A 24,362-nucleotide genomic window follows, 5' to 3' on the forward strand; every position below is an offset into this window, starting at 1 on the left:
ACAACGAGAGCCGTGACACCCAGTGTGAGGTCCTGAGTGCTCTAGAGCAGGTTTTCATCAAGGATCTTTCTGTACTTTGCTCTGTTCATCTTTCCCTCGATCCTGACTGATCTCCCAGGCCCTGCTGCTGAAAAACATCCCACAGCATGATGCAGCCACCACCATGCTTCACCATAGGGATGGTGACAGGTTTCCTCCAGGCGTGAAGCTTGGCATTCAGGCAAAAGAGTTCAATCTTGGTTTCATCAGACCAGAGAATCTTGTTTCTAATGGTCTGAGAGTCTTTAGGTGCCTTTTGGCAAACCCCAAGCAGGTTTTCATGTGCCTTTTACTGAGGAGTGGCTTCTGTCTGGCTGCTCTGCCATAAAGGCCTGATGAGGAGAAAAATAACAATTTAATCTATTTCAGAAATAGGCCATAATTTAACAAAATTTGGAAAAAGTAATGGGGTCTGAATACTATAATAACTTTTCACCACCATTTCCCAGATAAATAATATTAGTCACAAAAAGATCCCACCATGTTGAACGAACAAATTAGGCCTATTTGTCGGCATTTATAACAATTACACCAAAACTTTCTATCACGTGTCGTGTTTTTTTTAATACATATTACTTTACTCACATAAAAACTGTGGATAGAAACGTGGATAATGTTAATCCATTCGATCCATTCCACAACTAAATCACTCGGAGTTTGAGTCGATCCCAACTGAGCTTCGTTTCGACCTTCGCCATTTTAGACCCGTTGGAGCTGCCATTTGACAACAGAAGAACTAGGCTACTGTAGGCCTATACACAGAATGGTCACAATACTACAGTAGATTTAGCCTGTCCAGATATTCGGGAACGAAGGCGTTATGTTTCTATCAAGACAGTTCAACCTTGTGGTCCCCCTACCTACCCCCATGGTGTTTTTATAGTCCTAAATGTTGTTTTGTCGTGGAACGTGATGAATATGTGGGTACATTCGGTTACTTCCTTTTAGTGGCCACACTAGAAAGTTCGATCGTCTGAGATGCTGAGTAAATTTCGCCTAGATCCGTTTTGATGGGCTTTTTGTCTGCAACACCTTGTGGCTCTCAAAATGTCGTAAACACAACCCTACAATGATACAACAATATATTATGATGTTTCGCCTACGATTCTGACTTGGAAACTGTAAAACAGTGTTTCCATTGTTTCGGTGGTTGGCGGGCGCAAATAGCTATAGCATAGTTTGCGTAATTGCGCAAGAAGCGGGATCGGCGGGTTCACGTAGTCCAGCCCCACTCAATATTAGCATAGAGAAATCATTGGTTGGAATCGCGCCAACGCCAGACATTAGCATAGAGAGATCATTGGTTGGAATCCCGCGTACGAAACATAGCTATGGGTCTTCTGTACAGCCGCAGCGAGTTAAATATCCCGTATTCCCTGAGCCAAAGGGGTGAGTAGCTAGCTTGGACAAACCACGAGGTTGGGACATTGAAAACGCCATGAAAAGGAAAGGAGAGCGAGGTGAGCGCACATGTCTGAACAATATTGAACATTTTCGATATATCGTAAGCAGATAGACAAGTAGCCTAGCTCATAGCCTCACATGAACTTTTACCAGGTTGTATTGTACTTTTTACGTTCACCAACGTGCTTAGAATGCTGAGAAATATATGTTTTGCGATTTTGGCTACAGTTTACCAGCCTTGTTGAAAACACTAGTTAAATATTGTTCTAAATAACGTTCTAATAACATGTGGGGCACCTGAAGAAACACTTCTGCGTTTGTTCGGTGCACTCACGTTTTCTCTCAACACTGCATGGTTACTATACACGTGGCTGCCTGGGTCAGCATTGGTCCAAATACAATACATTTCTTCGGTGTTTTTGCGGGAAAATAATATGAGCATGCGTAAGTTTGCACAAAGCAAGAGCGCAGATGAATCGACAAAATGTTACAACACCCTGAATCGTTCGAGAGCGATACTATGTTGCAGCAGCTATATGTGACACACTTGTAGCGGTAGTTTACTTTTATTGTTATTGCGATGTTCGATTACTTCCCCCAACCTTTACAATACGCAAATGGGTGTTTACGTTGATGTTTACCAGTGCCCGAAAGTAGCCTTGTTGGTGGAGTGTGCACTCCGTACTGAATATCAATTCATGCATTTAACACATACTATCACTTATACAAATACTATGATCCTTGTTTTAGTTATTAAGCTACATTGTTATTGATATGTGGTTTTGCGACAGGTGGAGACCTGGAGATGGCAGTGAATGTCCAAGTCGAGCCTGGTGAGAAACACAACCGCTATGAGCTGCTGGCTTGGCTCAATGAATCTCTACAGACCAGGTTCACGAAGGTGGAGCAAACATGCTCAGGTAGGCTAGATGCTCATTGTACACACTGTTGACAAATTCTCTAGGCCCATGTATTGTCTCTAGATAATACACTTATGTGTCTGATGTCATACTTAGAGAACATTCCTCTACATCAATGTTTTTATTTAACTTTTATTTAACCAGGTAGGCCAGTTGAGAAGAGGTTACCATGTAAAACAATCATAGTTAGCTATTTTGCATGAGTTTCGGGGATGGGGGTAAGACTCTAAATGTGTGTGTTCCAGGTGCTGCGTTCTGCCAGCTGATGCATTGGCTGTTCCCTGGTTCTGTGGATGTACAGAGAGTGAGGTTCCATGCCAGTGATGAGGTGGATGCCCGTCACAACTACAGTGTGCTGCAGGCCGGCTTCAGGAGGAGTGGGGTGATCAAAGTGAGTTAGACTCTACAGCCATACACCCGTTAATGATATACTGCAGTCTGGTAGGACTGTGTGTAATCTGCACACAACTTCTTCATTCCATTGCTCTTACACATCTGTAGCAACACTGCAATTACTCTAGTAATAACATGGTGTTATTACATATTATACACTGCTCAAAAAAATAAAGGGAACACTCATAACACATCCTAGATCTGAATGAAATATTCTTAAATACTTTTTTCTTTACATAGTTGAATGTGCTGACAACAAAATCACACAAATTATCAATGGAAATCAAATTTATCAACCCATGACGGTCTGGATTTGGAGTCACACTCAAAATTAAATGGAAAACCACACTACAGGCTGACCCAACTTTGATGTGATGTCCTTAAAACAAGTCAAAATGAGGCTCAGTAGTGTGTGTGTGGCCTCCACGTGCCTGTATGACCTCCCTACAACGCCTGGGCATGCTCCTGATGAGGTGGCGGATGGTGTCCTGAGGGATCTCTCCTCCCAGACCTGGACTAAAGCATCCGCCAACTCCTGGACAGTCTGTGGTGTTGGTGGATGGAGCGAGACATGATATCCCAGATGTACTCAATTGGATTCAGGTCTGGGAAACGGGCGGGCCAGTCCATAGCGTCAATGCCTTCCTCACACTCCAGCCACATGAGGTCTAGCATTGTCTTGCATTAGGAGGAACCCAGGGCCAACCGCACCAGCATATGGTCTCACAAGGGGTCTGAGGATCTCATCTCGGTACCTAATGGCAGTCAGGCTACCTCTGGCGAGCACATGGAGGGCTGTGCGCCCCCCCAAAAAAAAACTGCTGACCTACCGCCAAACCGGTCATGCTGGAGGATGTTGCAGGCAGCAGAACGTTCTCCATGGCGTCTCCAGACTGTCACGTCTGTCACATGTGCTCAGTGTGAACCTGCTTTCATCGGTGAAGAGCACAGGGCGCCAGTGGCGTATTTGCCAATCTTGGTGTTCTCTGGCAAATGCCAAACGTCCTGCACGGTGTTGGGCTGTAAGCACTACCCCCAACTGTGGACGTCGGACCCTCATGGAGTCTGTTTCTGACCGTTTGAGCAGACACATGCACATTTGTGGCCTGCTGGGGGTCATTATGCAGGGCTCTGGCAGTGCTCCTCCTTGCACAAAGGCGGAGGTAGCGTGCCTGCTGCTGGGTTGTTGCCCTCCTACGGCCTCCTCCACGTCTCCTGATGTACTGGCCTGTCTCCTGGTAGCGCCTCCATGCTCTGGACACTACGCTGACAGACACAGCAAACCTTCTTGCCACAGCTCGCAATGATGTGCCATCCTGGATGAGCTGCACTACCTGAGCCACTTGTGTGGGTTGTAGACTTCGTCTTGTGCTACCACTAGAGTGAAAGCACCGCCGGCATTCAAAAGTGACTAAAACATCAGCCAGGAAGCATAGGAACTGAGCAGTGGTCTGTGGTCACCACCTGCAGAACCACTCCTTTATTGGGGGTGTCTTGCTAATTGCCTATAATTTCCACCTGTTGTCTATTCCATTTGCACAACAGCATGTGAAACGTATTGTCAATCAGTGTTGCTTCCTAAGTGGACAGTTTTATTTCACAGAAGTGTGATTGACTTGGAGTTACATTGTGTTGTTTAAGTGTTCCCTTTAATTTTTTGAGCAGTGTATATGTCATCTACTACTTATTACATTTTATAACATGCATATTGTTACATGTAGTGATTTAATAATGTTGTGTAAAATCTCTCCTCCCAAAGTCAATCCCAGTGGAGGGTCTGATCGGGGGGAGCTCTGAGGCGAGCCTGGACTTCCTACAGTGGTTCAAGGTGTTCTTTGACTCCAACCACAATGGCCAGGAGTATGATGCTCTGGAGTCGCGGGCTGGACAGAGCATGCCACATGCTAATGCTGCTAAACAACCACAAAGACCCAAAGCCCTGACACAACTCGACTTCTGTGAGACTCAACTTCACTCTCTCTCTGTTCTATTCTTTTGTTTTTTCGTGTGAATTGCTAGTATGAAATTCTAGTCCACTGTATCCACTTTATTTGTGTTTTGGTTTCTCAATGTTGTCATTTGTTACCCACAGCTAGGGAAGTGGAGATGTCTGAGGGGCCCTGGCAGAACCAGGAAATGGCACTGGATGTTCAAACAGCAGAGGAGAAGGAGGATACATTTTTCCATTTCAGCCCAAGCCTGCTGCAGCTCATCCAGAAGCACTGGCCCAGCCCAGCAAAGCACGGGACAGAACTTACCCAGGATCAGGTAGCCAGACACGTTCTGGGTCAGAAATACCCTCAGGACATCACCGCTGCCTGCTCCCAGACCCCCTACTGCCTCTACCTGTACCGAGGTGTGGAGCTGGGAGGGGATGGAGACCGGGAGACGGCCAGTGTGCTCCTGATGGGCTACTTTGACCAGAGGTCAGGGGTCAAGCATGTGCGCCTGCTTGACACCCTTCAGCCCAGGGATGCCACAGTGTCAGCTGGTACAGCCGAGCTGAACTGTCTGGTGGAGACTCTGAGGAGGTTTGAGCTCCCCTTGGCGAACTTGGCTGTGTTCTACTGTGGAGACTCAGGGCTGAGCCAGGTGTTGGTGACCGGGCTCAGGGCCCTGAACCCTGGGCTGGTGTCCCTCTGTGGTCTCCCTGGCCTGGCTGGACAGGCGTGTCAAGTGGGCGTGAGTGCGCTGCCGGAGTCGGTCCTGGAGCTGGTTAGAGACATCCACCACCACTACTCCACCTACCCCACCACCAACGACAACCTCAAGGAGATATTTGCCGATGTGACATCCTTGGACCCTCTCCTTCCCCTGTCGTCCCAGTGCCTTTTCCTGGGCAGGACAGTGCAGAGGATGGCAGACGCCTGGCCCGAGCTGCTCCAGTACTTTGAGTCTCGGGGCAATGAGGGGGACGCGGAGCAATTGTGTGCCCGTCTAAGTGACCTAAAAGTCAGACTGAGCCTGCTGTTCCTGGGGCAAGCCTTGGAGCCCCTCTGTGCCTTCCAGGAGCTCCTTGAATGGGGCGACTCTGATGTGGCCATCATCCTACAGCAGGCCTCCAGCCTGGTGCACTCCTATGCAGCCAGCTTCCTCCGCTCGCCCGCCGTGGACCGCTTCCTGAGGCGGCAGGAGCCCACGCTCCTTGCCAACGAGAAGGATCACCTCCTGAGGGTGGATGTGAATACGGGCGCCCGCGTGAAGGACTTCCTGTCGGAACATCAGGCAGAACTCGAAGACGATGTCGTAGACTCTTTCCTGGAGAGCAGTGTCTCCTTCTACAAGGCTACCACCTGGAGCCTGATGAAGAGCCTGCCACTACCCAATGTGGCCCTGAAGAACATTCACATCTTGCTGAGGCCTGCTGGGAGGCTGGAGGTGACGAGTAGGGTAGTGGCCGAGCTGGGGTCCCTCCTGGGGCTGTGTGGAGTCCCGGGGGACATGGCCCTGCTGACCGATGAGTTCCTGGAGTATATGATCTCAGAGGGTGAGAAGCCTACCGCCGACTCTCCCACCCCTGGGCCCACGGTGGAGCAGCACTGGAAACAGGTGCTGAGAACCATGGGAAAGACATCTATCCTACGGAGGCTGATCTGCAGCCTGCTTACTCTCCCCTCTGGCTCTCTGCAAAGGGACAAGGTCTTCGCTCGGGTGTGTAGCTAACTGGACTAGACGGCACTATTTGGGAAATTATGTTGGTGTGTTAGCTCTGCTGTAATGTATGCTACTACTATAGTCACATTGTTTTGCAATGTAGAACATACAATTTTTTTAAATGTTTTGTTTCTGTCTGTTAATGTGTTGGTATGGATGTCTTTTATGTGTCCAGGCTACCTTGCTTGGTGATGGTAGTCGGGATGAGGATGACTGGCTCACAGAACGCAATGAGGACGAAGGCATACCCTCATCACCCTCAAGTCCTCTAAAACAGGAGAGCAACTCATCTGGTAAGATTGTACTATATATTTACCGGAATGTGACACTTGACAAACTGTTTATTTGGAGCAGAGGTCTCCAGCTCTGTTTCTGTGTGCAGGTTTTTGTTCCAGCCCAGCAGTAACAGACTCAATTCAACTAAGCCTCTCTCCAGACTGAAGGCCATTATTTGTTGTTTATTTGACACAAGTGTGTGAGTGCTGGGCTGGAACAAAAACATTGCGTAGGTGAATACGGATATACTGTATATTTAATAATTCCGATTGTTCCTATTGTTCAAGATTTGATTGACATCACAGAGCCTGATGAGACTGGACCTAGGCCTGTTCAGACAGGCACAAGACCAGGTAAGGATAGCACTGAGAATCACATACACTCATTAAAGGATCATTGTCAGACAATTGTATGAATATTGTATATTTATATATCCTAAAAAAATATTGACCTCTTTGCAATTTGCCCACAATGGCAGCGCTAAAGACAACTGAGTCTATTGAAATTATTGTTCTCGATGACAGCGACGATGACGTTATTTGGACTGAGACCATACAGCACAAGGTACATTATATTTTTGTTTAAATCTATTTCCTTTTTTTATATAAAATGTGATTTATGTGCAGTGCATATATTATGGAAGCATAATATAATTGTTTCTCTCACTGACCCCCCAGCTTAAAAATGACAATGCCCTGCCGATGGCCACATCCACCCCTGAAGGACCATCTAAGACATCCTCCTGTCTGTACGAGGTAGGTACTGTTGACTCCATCAAAAACAGATTGTCACTGTTATTATATTAAATTATACTGTTATGTGTGTACAGTGGCAAGAAAAAGTATGTGAACCCTTTGGAATTATCTGAACAGACAAACACAGTCTGCTTAAACTAATAACGCACAAACTATTGTATTTGTCTTGTCTATATTGAATATATCATTTAAACATTCAGTGTAGGTTGGAAAAAGTATGTGAACCCAGGAGTCGGCTAACCTGGGGTACAATCATTGAGACGAGATTGGAGATGTTGGTCAGAGGTGCCCTGCCCTATAAAAAACACTCAAAATTTGAGTTTGCTATTCACACGAAGCATTGCCTGATGTGAACCATGCCTCGAACAAAAGAGATCTCAGAATTGTTGACTTGCATAAAGCTGGAAAAGGTTACAAAAGTATCTCTAAACCTTGATGTTCACCAGTCCACGGTAAGACAAATTGTCTATAAATGGAGAAAGTTCAGCACTGTTGCTACTCTCCCTAGGAGTGGCCGTCCTGCAAAGATGACTACAAGAGCACAGCGCTGAATGAGGTTAAGAAGAATCCTAGAGTGTCAGCTAAAGACATTTTAAAAAAAATCTGGAACATGCTAACATCTCTGTTAACGAGTCTACGATACGTAAAACAGTAAACAAGAATGTTGTTCATAGGAGGACACCACTGTCCAAAAAAAACATAACTGCACGTCTGAAGTTCACAAAAGAGTATCTAGATGTTCCACAGCGCTATTGGCAAAATATTCTGTGGACAGATGAAACCGAAGTTGAGTTGTTTGGCAGGAACACAACACTATGTGTGGAGAAAAAAGGGTACAGCACACCAACATCAACCTTATCCCAACTGTAAAGTATGGTGGAGGGAGCATCATGGTTTGGGGCTGCTTTGCTGCCTCAGGGCCTGGACAGCTTTCTATCATCAACTGAAAAATGAATTCCCAAGTTTATTAAGACATTTTGCAGAGACTGTAAGGCTATCTGTCCGCCAATTGAAGCTCAACAGAAGTTTGATGCAACAGGACAACGACCCAAAACACAGAAGTAAATCAACAACAGAAGAAAATACATCTTCTGGAAGGGCCCAGTCAGAGTCCTGCCCTCAACCCAATTGAGATGCTGTGGCATGTCCTCAAGAGAGCGGTTCACGCCAGACATCCCAAGAATATTGCTGAACTGAAACAGTTTTGTAAAGAGGAATTGTGACGCAGTCTCCTCTGAAGAGTTGATGTTGAGATGTGTCTGTTACTTGAACTCTGTGAATGTCACTTATACTCCCTCTCCTGCCTCTAGGTCATCAGGCTGCTGATTATCCAGCACACCTGTCACCATTGTCTCGCCTTGGATCTTTACTCTGGTGTTAATGACTCTGTTTTCATGTCGTGTGTTTGTTTCGTGTTTATTTTATTTATTAAAACACTCCCTGAACTTGCTTCCCGACTCTCAGCGCACTCGTTCCAGGAATGGTCCAAAATTCCTCCTGACTGTTGTGCAGGTCTGATCCGCAACTACAGAAAATGTTTGGCTGAGGTTATTGCTGCCGTAGTAGGATCAACCAGTTATTAAAACCAAGGGTTCACATTAGAGGTCGACCGATTTTATGAATTAATTTTTTTCAATGCCGATACCGATTTATTGGAGGACCAAAAAAGCAGATACCGATTAATCGGCCAATTTAAAGATAAAATAAGTGTTAATTCAGTATTGTTGTAATTGTCATTATTACAAATACATTTAACATACTATAATACATCAATAAAATCAATTTAGCCTCAAGTAGATAATGAAACCTGTTCAATTTGGTTGAAATAATGCAAAAACAAAGTGTTGAAGAACGTAAAAGGGCAATATGTGCTATGTAAGAAAGCTAACGTTTCAGTTCCTTGCTCAGAACATGAAAGCTGGTGGCTCCTTTTAACATGAGTCTTCAACATTCCCAGGTAAGAAGTTTAAGGTTGTAGTTATTATAGGACTATTTCCCTCTATACCATTTGTATTACATTAACCTTTGACAATTGGATGTTCTTATAGGCACTTTAGTATTGCCAGTGTAACACTATAGCTTCCGTTCCTCTCCTCGCTCGAATCAGCAACACAACTGCCACCACATCGAAGCAGCGTTACCCATGCAGAGCAAGGGAAACAACCACCCCAAGGCTCAGAGCGAGTGAAGTTTGAAACTCTATTAGTGCACGCTAACTAGCCAGCCATTTCACTTCGGTTACACCAGCCTCATCTCGGGAGTTGATAGGTTTGGAATCATAAACAGCGCAATGCTTGACGCACAACGAAGAGCTGCTGGCAAAACGCACGAAAGTGCTGTTTGAATGAATGTTTACGCGCCTGCTTCTGCCTACCACCGCTCAGTCAGATACTTAGATGCTTGTATGCTCAGTCAGATTATATGCAACACAGGACACGCTAGATAATATCTAGTAATATCAACCATGTGTAGTTAACTAGTGATTATGATTGTTTTTATAAGTTTAATGCTAGCTAGCAACTTACCTTGGCTTGCTGCATTTGCGTAACAGGCAGTCAGTCTCCTGGTGGAGTGCAAGAGAGAGAGGCAGGTCGTTATTGCGTTGGACTAGTTAACTGTCAGGTTGCAAGATTGGATCCCCCGAGCTGACAAGGTGAAAATATGTCTTTCTGCCCCTGAACGAGGCAGTTAACCCACCGTTCCTAGGCTGTCATTGAAAATAAGAATGTGTTCTTAACTGACTTGCGTAGGTAAATAAAGATTAAAGAAAGGTGTACAACAAAAAACATTTGGTAAATCGGCGTCCAAAAATACAGATTTCCGATTGTTATGGAAACTTGAAATCAGCCCTAATTAATCGGTCGACCTCTAGTTCACATACTTTTCCCACCCTGCACTGTGAATGTTTACACTGTGTGTTCATTAAAGATATGTACACGTATAATTGTTTGTGTGTTATTAGTATAAGCAGACTGTCTATTGTTGTGACTTAGATGAAGTTCAAATTTGATGGCCAATTTATGCAGAAGTCCAGGTAATTCCAAAGGGTTCACACACTTTTTCTTGCCAAGGTCTTATACATTTTTTAAGTAGTATTATGTTATTAGTCTTGAAATTCTCTCTGCTTAACTGAAGTGTGTAAAATAATGTAAATCAGAAAAGGGAAAGGATTATCATGACAGTTAGCTTTGAGGCCAACAATGGTACATATCAATGTATTTCGGTGTTCAATCTCACCAGATGTGGTGTATGGCTGACTGTGTGCTGTGCGTTTCCCTGTAGGATGAGAAGGGCTACAATGTGGGGGATCTGGTATGGGGACGGATAGGGGGATTCTCCCTGTGGCCAGGGACTGTCCAACCCTGGAAGGGACGGCAGGCAGCCAAAAGCATCCGAAAAGTTGAATGGTTTGGGGATGGCATGTTATCCGAGGTGAGGGTGGAGAGGGACATCGTGTTTTTGTCAGTGTGTTTATGTGAGTTATGAGTGTCCATATTTGATGGACAATGTTTTTTAAATTAAATTGTAAAGGTGAATTGTTGTGCCTATCACTCAGTGAAATTCTGTCTGTTTCAGAAAAACACCCGGGGACTGCTGCCATTTGGATCGTTTGCACAATGTTTCTGCACAAATAGCTTCGCCACCCTCGTCACGTACAGGGATGCTATATTCCAGTCTTTACAGGTCAGTCTGTCTAGCTCTGCTTGTGTATGATTGTCGATTTGTGTGTGTGTGTGTGTGTATCCCATCCGATTGTGTGTTGTTGATATGTAACCGTGTAGGTGGCTGCTTCAAGATGTGGGAAGGTGTTTTCCCCGGGTTCAGAGAAGCGGGAGGAGCACCTCAGGGAAATGGTGGACTGGGCCTTCGGCGGTTTCAAACCCACTGGTCCAGATGGGTTCCAACCACCACTCCAGACAGAGGGTAAGCTAAGAGGCTGACTAACATATCATTCTGTATCTACCCACTGGCCACACACTGGTTGAGCCAATGTTCCCACGTCATTTCAATTAAATTACGTTGAACCAATGTGGAATACTCAAATCAAATCAAATTTTATTTGTCACATACACATGGTTAGCAGATGTTAATGCGAGTGTAGCGAAATGCTTGTGCTTCTAGTTCCGACAGTGCAGTAATAACCAACAAGTAATCTAACTAACAATTCCAAAACTACTGTCTTATACACAGTGTAAGGGGATAAAGAATATGTACATAAGGATATATGAATGAGTGATGGTACAGAGCAGCATAGGCAAGATACAGTAGATGGTATCGAGTACAGTATATACATATGAGATGAGTATGTAAACAAAGTGGCATAGTTAAAGTGGCTAGTGATACATGTATTACATAAGGATGCAGTCGATGATATAGAGTACAGTATATACGTATGCATATGAGATGAATAATGTAGGGTAAGTAACATTATATAAGGTAGCATTGTTTAAAGTGGCTAGTGATATATTTACATCATTTTCCATTATTAAAGTGGCTGGAGTTGTGTCAGTGTGTAGGCAGCAGCCACTCAATGTTAGTGGTGGCTGTTTAACAGTCTGATGGCCTTGAGATAGAAGCTGTTTTTCAGTCTCTCGGTCCCAGCTTTGATGCACCTGTACTGACCTCGCCTTCTGGATGATAGCGGGGTGAACAGGCAGTGGCTCGGGTGGTTGATGTCCTTGATGATCTTTATGGCCTTCCTGTAACATCGGGTGGTGTAGGTGTCCTGGAGGGCAGGTAGTTTGCCCCCGGTGATGCGTTGTGCAGACCTCACTACCCTCTGGAGAGCCTTACGGTTGAGGGCGGAGCAGTTGCCGTACCAGGCGGTGATACAGCCCGCCAGGATGCTCTCGATTGTGCATCTGTAGAAGTTTGTGAGTGCTTTTGGTGACGAGCCGAATTTCTTCAGCCTCCTGAGGTTGAAGAGGCGCTGCTGCGCCTTCTTCACGATGCTGTCTGTGTGTGAGTGGACCAATTCAGTTTGTCTGTGATGTGTATGCCGAGGAACTTAAAACTTGCTACCCTCTCCACTACTGTTCCATCGATGTGGATAGGGGGGTGTTCCCTCTGCTGTTTCCTGAAGTCCACAATCATCTCCTTAGTTTTGTTGACGTTGAGTGTGAGGTTATTTTCCTGACACCACACTCCGAGGGCCCTCACCTCCTCCCTGTAGGCCGTCTCGTCGTTGTTGGTAATCAAGCCTACCACTGTTGTGTCGTCCGCAAACTTGATGATTGAGTTGGAGGCGTGCGTGGCCACGCAGTCGTGGGTGAACAGGGAGTACAGGAGAGGGCTCAAAACGCACCCTTGTGGGGCCCCAGTGTTGAGGATCAGCGGGGAGGAGATGTTGTTGCCTACCCTCACCACCTGGGGGCGGCCCGTCAGGAAGTCCAGTACCCAGTTGCACAGGGCGGGGCCGAGACCCAGGGTCTCGAGCTTGATGACGAGCTTGGAGGGTACTATGGTGTTGAATGCCGAGCTGTAGTCGATGAACAGCATTCTCACATAGGTATTCCTCTTGTCCAGATGGGTTAGGGCAGTGTGCAGTGTGGTTGAGATTGCATCGTCTGTGGACCTATTTGGGCGGTAAGCAAATTGGAGCGGGTCTAGGGTGTCAGGTAGGGTGGAGGTGGTATGGTCCTTGACTAGTCTCTCAAATCACTTCATGATGACGGAAGTGAGTGCTACGGGGCGGTAGTCGTTTAGCTCAGTTACCTTAGCTTTCTTGGGAACAGGAACAATGGTGGCCCTCTTGAAGCATGTGGGAACAGCAGACTGGTATAGGGATTGATTGAATATGTCCGTAAACACACCGGCCAGCTGGTCTGCGCATGCTCTGAGGGCGCGGCTGGGGATGCCGTCTGGGCCTGCAGCCTTGCGAGGGTTAACACGTTTAAATGTCTTACTCACCTCGGCTGCAGTGAAGGAGAGACCGCATGTTTTCGTTGCAGGCCGTGTCAGTGGCACTGTATTGTCCTCAAAGCGGGCAAAAAGTTATTTAGTCTGCCTGGGAGCAAGACATCCTGGTCCGTGACTGGGCTGGATTTCTTCCTGTAGTCCGTGATTGACTGTAGACCCTGCCACATGCCTCTTGTGTCTGAGCCGTTGAATTGAGATTCTACTTTGTCTCTGTACTGACGCTTAGCTTGTTTGATAGCCTTGCGGAGGGAATAGCTGCACTGTTTGTATTCGGTCATGTTACCAGACACCTTGCCCTGATTAAAAGCAGTGGTTCGCGCTTTCAGTTTCACACAAATGCTGCCATCAATCCACGGTTTCTGGTTAGGGAATGTTTTAATCGTTGCTATGGGAACGACATCTTCAACGCACGTTCTAATGAACTCGCACACCGAATCAGCGTATTCGCCAATATTGTTATCTGACGCAATACGAAACATCTCCCAGTCCACGTGATGGAAGCAGTCTTGGAGTGTGGAGTCAGCTTGGTCGGACCAGCGTTGGACAGACCTCAGCGTGGGAGCCTCTTGTTTTAGTTTCTGTCTGTAGGCAGGGATCAACTAAATGGAGTCGTGGTCAGCTTTTCAGAAAGGGGGGCGGGGCAGGGCCTTATATGCGTCGCGGAAGTTAGAGTAACAATGATCCAAGGTCTTTCCACCCCTGGTTGTGCAATCGATATGCTGATAAAATTTAGGGAGTCTTGTTTTCAGATTAGCCTTGTTAAAATCCCCAGCTACAATGAATGCAGCCTCCGGATATATGGTTTCCAGTTTGCAGAGAGTTAAATAAAGTTCGTTCAGAGCCATAGATGTGTCTGCTTGGGGGGGGATATATACGGCTGTGATTATAATCGAAGAGAATTCTCTTGGTAGATAATGCGGTCTACATTTGATTGTGAGGAATTCTAAATCAGGTGAACAGAAGGATTTGAGTTCCTGTATGTTTCTTTCATCACACCATGTCACGTTAGCCATAAGGCATACGCCCCCGCCCCTCTTCTTACCAGAAAGATGTTTGTTTCTGTCGGCGCGATGCGTGGAGAAACCCGCTGGCTGCACCGCCTGGGATAGCGTCTCTCCAGTGAGCCATGTTTCCGTGAAGCAAAGAACGTTACAGTCTCTGATGTCCCTCTGGAATGCTACCCTTGCTCGGATTTCATCAACCTTGTTGTCAAGAGACTGGACATTGGCAAGAAGAATGCTAGGGAGTGGTGCACGGTGTGCCCGTCTCCGGAGTCTGACCAGAAGACCGCCTCGTTTCCCTCTTTTTCGGAGTCGTTTTTTTGGGTCGCTGCATGGAATCCACTCCGTTGTCCTGTTTGTAAGGCAGAACACAGGATCCGCGTCGCGAAAAACATATTCTTGGTCATACTGATGGTGAGTTGACGCTGATCTTATATTCAGTAGTTCTTCTCGACTGTATGTAATGAAACCTAAGATGACCTGGGGTACTAATGTAAGAACTAACACGTAAAAAAAACAATAAACTGCATAGTTTCCTAGGAACGCGAAGCGAGGCGGCCATCTCTGTCGGCGCCGGAAGTAAAGTAGGTGTTGAACTGACGTTTGTGCCCAGTGGGTATTACATACATGATCCCCCTCTTTCATTTTGAAGATGTTATAACAACTTGTATGAAAATAAATAGATATATTTTGTCTTAATGGTGTACAATATTTTGATGTTAATGATTTTACAGCTAAAGGGATTGCTAATGGGAAGCAACCGGACCAAAAAAAGGCAAAATCCATCAACAGTGAACTGCACAACCTGAGCCAGGTGTCTGTGTGTCTCACCAAGCTCTCGCTGAACCTGGACAGCGGCACCTTCAACCTCAGGCAGGAGGATGCAGGTGCCTCGTCCAACATGGAGAAAAATGATCAAAATCCGGACTGCCAGCCACCACTCAAAAAACAAAAGCAGCAGTCCGACAAAAAAAAAGACCCAGGCGACGTCTATGAACAGCCGGATCAGAAATACAGAGGTGGGCCTTCTCTACTCTTTCTTCACGCTGATATATCCTCTGTTAATAATTGTGTTTCAAATCACTTCCAACAGCGGTATTTCCTATTTGATTACTTTTCTCAATACACTGCCTCTGCGCACTCATTTAATATACTGTATTTTGTATCTTTATTTTCTCAGAGGAGATGGTTCAAAGGGTACAGAAGAAAAGACTGGACATTGAAGGTGAGAGCTTGTGCTGACATGGACACTTTTTTGTATTAAATAGTGGTATTGTTGGAAGTCTGGTTCCTTCATTGTTTTGTTCACTCACTTTGTAATTTTCTATCTTCCAAAGCTTTCTGCCTATGCTGTATGGCTGACGATATAGAGATTTTCCATCCACTGTTTGAAGGAAGCCTTTGCCTTAAATGCAAGGTAAAGCAAAACATATATTCATCTTGTGGTTCTTGCTACATTTCATCATGTTGTACAGGTCAGAGAGGTTACAAAAACATCCAGTACCAGTCAAAAGTTTGGACACCTACTCATTCATGGGTTTTTCTTTATTTGGACTATTTGAGATTCTTCAAAGTAGCCACCCTTTGCCTTGATGACAGCATTGCACACTCTTAGCATTCTCTCGACCAGCTTCACCTGGAATGCTTTTCCAACAGTCTTGAAGGAGTTCCCACATATGCTGAGCACTTGTTGGCTGCTTTTCCTTCACTCTGCGGTCCAACTCATCCCAAACCATCTCAATTGGGTTGAAGTCGGGTGATTGTGGAGAACAGGTCACCTGATGCAGCTCTCCATCATGGTCAAATAGCCCTTACACAGCCTGGGGGTGTGTTGAGTCATTGTCATGTTGAAAAACAAATGATAGTCCCACTAAGCGCAAACCAGATGGGATTGTATATTGCTGCAGAATGCTGTGGTAGCCATGCTGGTTAAGGGTGCCTTGAATACTAAATAAATCAGTGTCACTAAAGCACCATCGCACCTCCTCCTCCATGCTTCACGGTGGGAACCAAACATGCGAAGATCATCCGTTCATCTACTCTTGGGGCGGCAGCGTAGCCTAGTGGTTAGAGTGTTGGACTAGTAACCGAAAGGTTGCAAGATCAAATCCCCGAGCTGACAAGGTACAAATCTGTTGTTCTGCCCCTAAACAAGGCAGTTAACCCACTGTTCCTAGCCCGTCATTAAAAATAAGAATTTGTTTTTAACTGACTTGCCTAGTAAAATAAAGGTGAAATACATTTAAAAAATACTCTGTCTTTGTGAGACAATCTCAAATTTGTACTCATCAGACCAGAGGACAGATTTCTACTGGTCTATTGTCCATTGTCGTGTTTTGTTGGCAAGTCTCTTCTTATTGGTGTCCTTTAGTAGTAGTTTCTTTGTAGCAACACAACTGATTGGTTCAAACACATTAAGAAGGAAAGAAATTCCACAAATGAACTTTTAACAAGACACACCTGTTGATTGAAATGCATTCCAGGTGACTACCTTATGAAGCTGGTTGAGATAATGTCAAGAGTGTGCAACACTGTCATCAAGGCAAAGGGTGGCTACTTTAAAGAATCTCAAATATATTTTGATTTGTTTAACACTGTTTTGGTTACTACATGATTCCATATGTGTTATTAAAGAAAAACCCTTGAATGAGTAAGTGTGTCCAAACTTTTGAATGGTACTGTATATGTTAAACAAAATGTATATCAAATCAAATTTTATTTGTCACATACACATGGTTAGCAGATGTTAATGCGAGAGTAGCGAAATGCTTGTGCTTCTAGTTCCGACAGTGCAGTAATAACCAACAAGTAATCTAACTAACCATTCCAAAACTACTGTCTTATACACAGTGTAAGGGGATAAAGAATATGTACATAAGGATATATGAATGAGTGATGGTACAGAGCAGCATAGGCAAGATACAGTAGATGGTATCGAGTACAGTATATACATATGAGATGAGTATGTAAACAAAGTGGCATAGTTAAAGTGGCTAGTGATACATGTATTACATAAGGATGCAGTCGATGATATAGAGTACAGTATATACGTATGCATATGAGATGAATAATGTAGGGTAAGTAACATTATATAAGGTAGCATTGTTTAAAGTGGCTAGTGATATATTTACATCATTTTCCATTATTAAAGTGGCTGGAGTTGTGTCAGTGTGTAGGCAGCAGCCACTCAATGTTAGTGGTGGCTGTTTAACAGTCTGATGGCCTTGAGATAGAAGCTGTTTTTCAGTCTCTCGGTCCCAGCTTTGATGCACCTGTACTGACCTCGCCTTCTGGATGATAGCGGGGTGAACAGGCAGTGGCTCGGGTGGTTGATGTCCTTGATGATCTTTATGGCCTTCCTGTAACATCGGGTGGTGTAGGTGTCCTGGAGGGCAGGTAGTTTGTCCCCGGTGATGCGTTGTGCAGACCTCACTACCCTCTGGAGAGCCTTACGGTTGAGGGCGGAGCAGTTGCCGTACCAGGCGGTGATACAGCCCGCCAGGATGCTCTCGATTGTGCATCTGTAGAAGTTTGTGAGTGCTTTTGGTGACGAGCCGAATTTCTTCAGCCTCCTGAGGTTGAAGAGGCGCTGCTGCGCCTTCTTCACGATGCTGTCTGTGTGTGAGTGGACCAATTCAGTTTGTCTGTGATGTGTATGCCGAGGAACTTAAAACTTGCTACCCTCTCCACTACTGTTCCATCGATGTGGATAGGGGGGTGTTCCCTCTGCTGTTTCCTGAAGTCCACAATCATCTCCTTAGTTTTGTTGACGTTGAGTGTGAGGTTATTTTCCTGACACCACACTCCGAGGGCCCTCACCTCCTCCCTGTAGGCCGTCTCGTCGTTGTTGGTAATCAAGCCTACCACTGTTGTGTCGTCCGCAAACTTGATGATTGAGTTGGAGGCGTGCGTGGCCACGCAGTCGTGGGTGAACAGGGAGTACAGGAGAGGGCTCAAAACGCACCCTTGTGGGGCCCCAGTGTTGAGGATCAGCGGGGAGGAGATGTTGTTGCCTACCCTCACCACCTGGGGGCGGCCCGTCAGGAAGTCCAGTACCCAGTTGCACAGGGCGGGGCCGAGACCCAGGGTCTCGAGCTTGATGACGAGCTTGGAGGGTACTATGGTGTTGAATGCCGAGCTGTAGTCGATGAACAGCATTCTCACATAGGTATTCCTCTTGTCCAGATGGGTTAGGGCAGTGTGCAGTGTGGTTGAGATTGCATCGTCTGTGGACCTATTTGGGTAAGCAAATTGGAGCGGGTCTAGGGTGTCAGGTAGGGTGGAGGTGGTATGGTCCTTGACTAGTCTCTCAAATCACTTCATGATGACGGAAGTGAGTGCTACGGGGCGGTAGTCGTTTAGCTCAGTTACCTTAGCTTTCTTGGGAACAGGAACAATGGTGGCCCTCTTGAAGCATGTGGGAACAGCAGACTGGTATAGGGATTGATTGAATATGTCCGTAAACACACCGGCCAGCTGGTCTGCGCATGCTCTGAGGGCGCGGCTGGGGATGCCGTCTGGGCCTGCAGCCTTGCGAGGGTTAACACGTTTAAATGTCTTACTCACCTCGGCTGCAGTGAAGGAGAGACCGCATGTTTTCGTTGCAGGCCGTGTCAGTGGCACTGTATTGTCCTCAAAGCGGGCAAAAAAGTTATTTAGTCTGCCTGGGAGCAAGACATCCTGGTCCGTGACTGGGCTGGATTTCTTCCTGTAGTCCGTGATTGACTGTAGACCCTGCCACATGCCTCTTGTGTCTGAGCCGTTGAATTGAGATTCTACTTTGTCTCTGTACTGACGCTTAGCTTGTTTGATAGCCTTGCGGAGGGAATAGCTGCACTGTTTGTATTCGGTCATGTTACCAGACACCTTGCCCTGATTAAAAGCAGTGGTTCGCGCTTTCAGTTTCACACGAATGCTGCCATCAATCCACGGTTTCTGGTTTGGGAATGTTTTAATCGTTGCTATGGGAACGACATCTTCAACGCACGTTCTAATGAACTCTCACACCGAATCAGCGTATTCGTCAATATTGTTATCTGACGCAATACGAAACATCTCCCAGTCCACGTGATGGAAGCAGTCTTGGAGTGTGGGGTCAGCTTGGTCGGACCAGCGTTGGACAGACCTCAGCGTGGGAGCCTCTTGTTTTAGTTTCTGTCTGTAGGCAGGGATCAACAAAATGGAGTCGTGGTCAGCTTTTCAGAAAGGGGGGCGGGGCAGGGCCTTATATGCGTCGCGGAAGTTAGAGTAACAATGATCCAAGGTCTTTCCACCCCTGGTTGCGCAATCGATATGCTGATAAAATTTAGGGAGTCTTGTTTTCAGATTAGCCTTGTTAAAATCCCCAGCTACAATGAATGCAGCCTCCGGATAAATGGTTTCCAGTTTGCAAAGAGTTAAATAAAGTTTGTTCAGAGCCATCGATGTGTCTGCTTGGGGGGGGATATATACAGCTGTGATTATAATCGAAGAGAGTTCTCTTTGGTAGATAATGCGGTCTACATTTGATTGTGAGGAATTCTAAATCAGGTGAACAGAAGGATTTGAGTTCCTGTATGTTTCTTTCATCACACCATGTCACGTTAGCCACAAGGCATACGCCCCCGCCCCTCTTCTTACCAGAAAGATGTTTGTTTCTGTCGGCGCGATGCGTGGAGAAACCCGTTGGCTGCACCGCCTCGGATAGCGTCGTATATTGGGTGTGTTGCCTCCATTTTCTTTCAGATGGTCATGTCTTACCTAGTTGTGCTAATTCCTAAATCTTTATATGGGAAGTTATAACTATAACACTGACTACTCTTCCCTACAGGATAACTTCACTGAGACTCTCTATCGATACGATGAGGATGGCTACCAGTCATACTGTACAGTGTGCTGTGCTGGCCTGGAGGTGATCCTCTGTGGGAACGACAGCTGCTGCCGGTGAGTAACAGTATTTGCTACTAACGCTCTCTCCAGTGGAGGCTGGTGGAAGGGGGACCGTCCTCCCCATTCTCACTCCTAGCCTCCTATGCCATTGTTTACTCTAAACCTTCCAGACATGGGTCATGTTCTAACATATATGTCTTCTCCCAGCTCCTACTGTTTGGACTGCCTAAACATCTTGGTTGGCCCAGGTACCTTTGACTCTCTGAAGGAGGTGGATCCATGGATCTGCTACCTGTGTGAACCACACAATGCCCACGGTGCCCTGAAACCCCGTCTTGACTGGAGCATCCGTGTCCAGGAGTTTTTTGCAAATAACAGTGCCTTTCAGTTTGTGAGTGGCGGTTGTAGCGTTACCTTGGAATGGAATGCTTTTTGTTTTGATTTGATCTATTAGTAACATTCATTTACATACCGGTACTGCTCTTACTGCTCAATAACCGAATGAGTGTGCTAAACCTTTGCCCTCTCTAGGAGCCCGATCGGGTATACCCGTCCATCCCTGCCAACCTGCGTCGACCAATCAACGTCCTCTCACTGTTTGATGGGATTGGCACAGGTTAGCTGCTGCGCCGGAGTTCTTCCATTCTAATTCTACTCTGTTGTCCTGATTCTGCTGACAAATACTACTGTATTATTTGTTTCAATTCTACTCTAATTTTGATTCTACTATTATTTTTTCTGCTTCTACTATGAAGATCTTACTGTGAATATTTGACTATTCCATTTGATGCTAATTCTATTGTTTTTCAACTGTTCTGATTCTACTGTGAAAATTATACCCCTTTTACGGTCTAACGAGAAGAGGAACTTCAATAATCAGAGACTTTGCACAGTAGCACTTAACTAAAACAGACATCTGTTTTATTTGACCCTTAGGTTACTTTGTGCTGAAAGAGCTGGGATTCAAGGTGGGCAAATATGTGGCCTCGGAGATCTGTTCGGAGTCCATTGCTGTTTCTGAGATCAACCATGAAGGCAAGATCATACATGTGGATGATGTCCGGCTCATCACCAAAGAGCACGTACGTCTTATAATGTGAGCACAGCACTTTTACTGTCGGTTTGAAACATTAGTCATTACTAACACAGACCTCACCACTCTTGTCCAATGCAGATCCTAAAGTGGGGTCCGTTCGATCTGCTCATTGGTGGGAGCCCTTGCAACGATCTGTCCATGGTGAACCCAGCACGGAAGGGACTGTTTGGTATGTCTGGGACTTGAATAGTTTACCTTGTGAGCTCAACAGAGTAAAAATATATTTGTTTAGTATTTTCTACACATTTTGTAGTGTGGCTTATAGACATTACCAGCAGAGTGCAGTGTACAACAGCGTGGTTAGTTTGGAATAGGCAAGTAGAGTGCAACATCTGTGTTAGCTCTAATGTGGATATCAGCTCTGCAATGTTGTTCACTGCCTAGCTACAGTGCATAACCCGACGTCCCAGACTATTCCCCTGTGTTATGGGTGCTTATTAAATCTGTCATTCTGTCTGTAGAAGGGACGGGGAGGCTCTTCTTTGAGTATTACCGGCTTCTTCACATCATGAAGCCCAAAGAAGACGACCGGAGGCCGTTCTTCTGGTTTTTCGAGAACGTGGTGTTCATGAACAACCACCACAAGGTCGACATCTGCCGCTTCCTGGAGGTTAGCTAGCCCCATTCACTCTCCTCTTAGAACAGTTGTATCGTGCTGCGTACATTTTTGTCTCCGAAAGTTGGGAATTCTAATGGGAAACTTGGGGTTCAAGCTTAAAACAAAATTTTGCCGCTTATATTTCTGGGTCTTTATGGTTTTGGTCTGGGTCTCAGAATGAACGGGTTTGAAGTCAGAAAATTGAATAATTCACATGAACACAGCACCAGATCTCTTGATTTGTATACAAATCATACTGTCTAAATGTTCTGTAGTTTAGAACCCAAATAACTGACAGTCTGTTCTCAGTGCAACCCAGTTCTGGTGGATGCAGTGAAAGTGAGCCCGGCCCACAGAGCGCGATACTTCTGGGGCAACATCCCTGGGATGAACAGGTACGTGTCTGCACCCTGGACCAAACTAAACCACTCAGCTGATCCATGATCCTTTCTCATCAACCCCTTTTGATTATTGAAACCATAGATTAAAATGATTTATTCAGTGCAATTGATCTCTAGTCTACTGATATGTGGGTCTTTGCAAAAACCCAGGACCACACCAGTATGACACCATCTTTAGTCCCATCTCTCTGACTATTTGACCAGGTAGGCCAGTTGAGAACAAGTTCTCATTTACAACTGCGACCTGGCCAAGATAAAGCAAAGCAGTGTGACACAAAGTTACACATGGGATTAACAAACGTACAGTCAATAACACAATAGAAAAGTCTATATGTAGTAAGATTAGGGAGGTAAGGCAATAAATAGGCCATAGTGGTGAAATAATTACAATAATTATCTTCTTAGTGATGAGTCTCCTTCCTGCCTTTAGAAATCTTCTTGGGTTTTGTTCAATGTGTCTGATTCTGTTCTAGACCCATCATTGCATCCCAGACCGACAAGGTTATTCTCCAGGACTGCCTTGAAAGGGGAAGAGTTGCCAAGGTCAGAAAATGTTTCAAATTCATTTTCTATTTAACTAGGAAGTCCCAATCTGATCCTCTTTTGGTTCTTTTCTTTTTCATTTGAGTTAGTCTACCCGTCTTTCTTTAGAACCGGTGACTGTTTGTCCGAGCATTTCCTGGTGTCTTACTTTCTTGTTTTCCTTTGTTTATTTTGTATTCTATTGCACAGTTCACAAAAGTGAGGACCATCACCACCAACCCGAACTCCCTCAAGCAGGGCAAGGACGTGAGCAAGCTCCCTGTGTCAGAGAAAGGCGTGGATGACAACCTGTGGATCACGGAGTTAGAGAAGTAGGCATTTTGAAATATGGCATTTAATTTTTTTAATCACTTATTTTAATTTTTAGTTTTTTTAATATAATTCAGTGGATATTAAAGATGTTCTCTTCTCTTCTGCCTTTCACTTCAAGGATCTTCGGCTTCCCCAAGCACTACACAGATGTAAAGAACATGAATCGCCAGCAGAGGCAGAAGGTGCTGGGGAAGTCCTGGAGTGTGCCTGTGATCCGCCATCTCTTTGCCCCACTGAAGGACTACTTTGCCTGCGAACAACTTCCCCCCGTTCCTTTCGCAGCCATCTAGTTCCTCAGCAACAGCTATGGGGGAGGGGTCAATGGGTGGCCCATCATGGTGTAGTCTCCTGGAGTGACAGTCAGGTTCATCAATGGCGCTTACCCTCCACCCTACGGGGCTGTGGCCAATAAGACAGAACTAAATTAACAGGGGAAAAAACTAAACAGAAAATACCCACAACAAAAAATCTACTTATCTGATCTTTTTTAATCTTTTAAGTGTTCTACTTAAACCCTTTTATGCATCTCTTTTATTATGTTCACACTGGTTTTCTTACCTGACACAAAGGCCAAGCAAGAAGAAAGAGCAGACACATCTTACTAAGACAAAGCTTCTTCATCATCACCGTTGGGTTCACAGTCTGTGTTAATAGTTCTGAGTTGGATAATCCTCTCATTGAGTTATTATTCATTTATGTCTCTTTTTATGGGAAAATTACTTGATATTTGGCCTCTATTAGATGGCTTGAGATTTCATGTATGTAGTTTTTTTTTAATGAGGTCAATGGCCTCCCTAGTATGAGCACTGTCACTTTCTGTGCAAGTCAAAGCTGTGACATGCAGGGATGTTCTCAACAAAGCTGGTTAGATCCAGCAAGACTACCTCTGTTGCTTTATGACAGTCATATGAGGAACACTCAAACATATCTGCTGCTAACAAGCCACCTTCTACTGTAAATATAATGTACCTTTGTAAATAGAATTGAAGTTGGTATGATACTAATGTAAATAATTTGGTCAGATATTGGATGTTTTTATAAGATTCCTTTATTGTGTGAAAGGAGGAAGACGGAATCATGGTCATTTAAAAAAAAAACTGAGTTCTATTGTGTTAAGCCAAGGGATATATAGCGACGTCTTGTTTAAAAATGAATAGTACAAATAAAAATTTTATGAAATGTT

At 45.2% G+C, this 24,362-nt stretch overlaps 1 protein-coding gene across 2 annotated transcripts; it reads left to right on the forward strand.

Annotated features, from left to right (window-relative positions):
• Positions 1-1,320: 1,320 nt before the first annotated feature.
• On the forward strand, positions 1,321-24,362 carry LOC112222089. 2 transcript variants are annotated; one of them, XM_024384688.2, is made up of 25 exons: positions 1,325-1,499; positions 2,235-2,363; positions 2,609-2,754; positions 4,516-4,714; positions 4,849-6,407; positions 6,586-6,703; positions 6,974-7,039; positions 7,165-7,250; positions 7,364-7,441; positions 10,724-10,873; positions 11,018-11,125; positions 11,224-11,365; positions 15,096-15,380; positions 15,542-15,586; positions 15,699-15,778; positions 20,171-20,283; positions 20,437-20,620; positions 20,761-20,845; positions 21,166-21,311; positions 21,404-21,494; positions 21,787-21,935; positions 22,233-22,318; positions 22,798-22,867; positions 23,057-23,178; positions 23,298-24,362. In XM_024384688.2, exons 1-25 carry the CDS (start codon positions 1,478-1,480, stop codon positions 23,467-23,469), a joined length of 4,431 nt encoding a protein of 1,476 aa, XP_024240456.1. In that variant the 5' UTR covers positions 1,325-1,477; the 3' UTR covers positions 23,470-24,362. The 2 variants fall into 2 exon arrangements, with proteins under 2 accessions (XP_024240457.1, XP_024240456.1); XM_024384689.2 differs by lacking the exons at positions 21,787-21,935; positions 22,233-22,318; positions 22,798-22,867; positions 23,057-23,178; positions 23,298-24,362 and having other exon boundaries at positions 1,321-1,499; positions 21,166-21,325; positions 21,404-21,493.

This window comes from Oncorhynchus tshawytscha, linkage group LG22, assembly GCF_018296145.1.
Source record: "Oncorhynchus tshawytscha isolate Ot180627B linkage group LG22, Otsh_v2.0, whole genome shotgun sequence".
NCBI classification, from domain to species: Eukaryota; Metazoa; Chordata; class Actinopteri; order Salmoniformes; family Salmonidae; genus Oncorhynchus; species Oncorhynchus tshawytscha.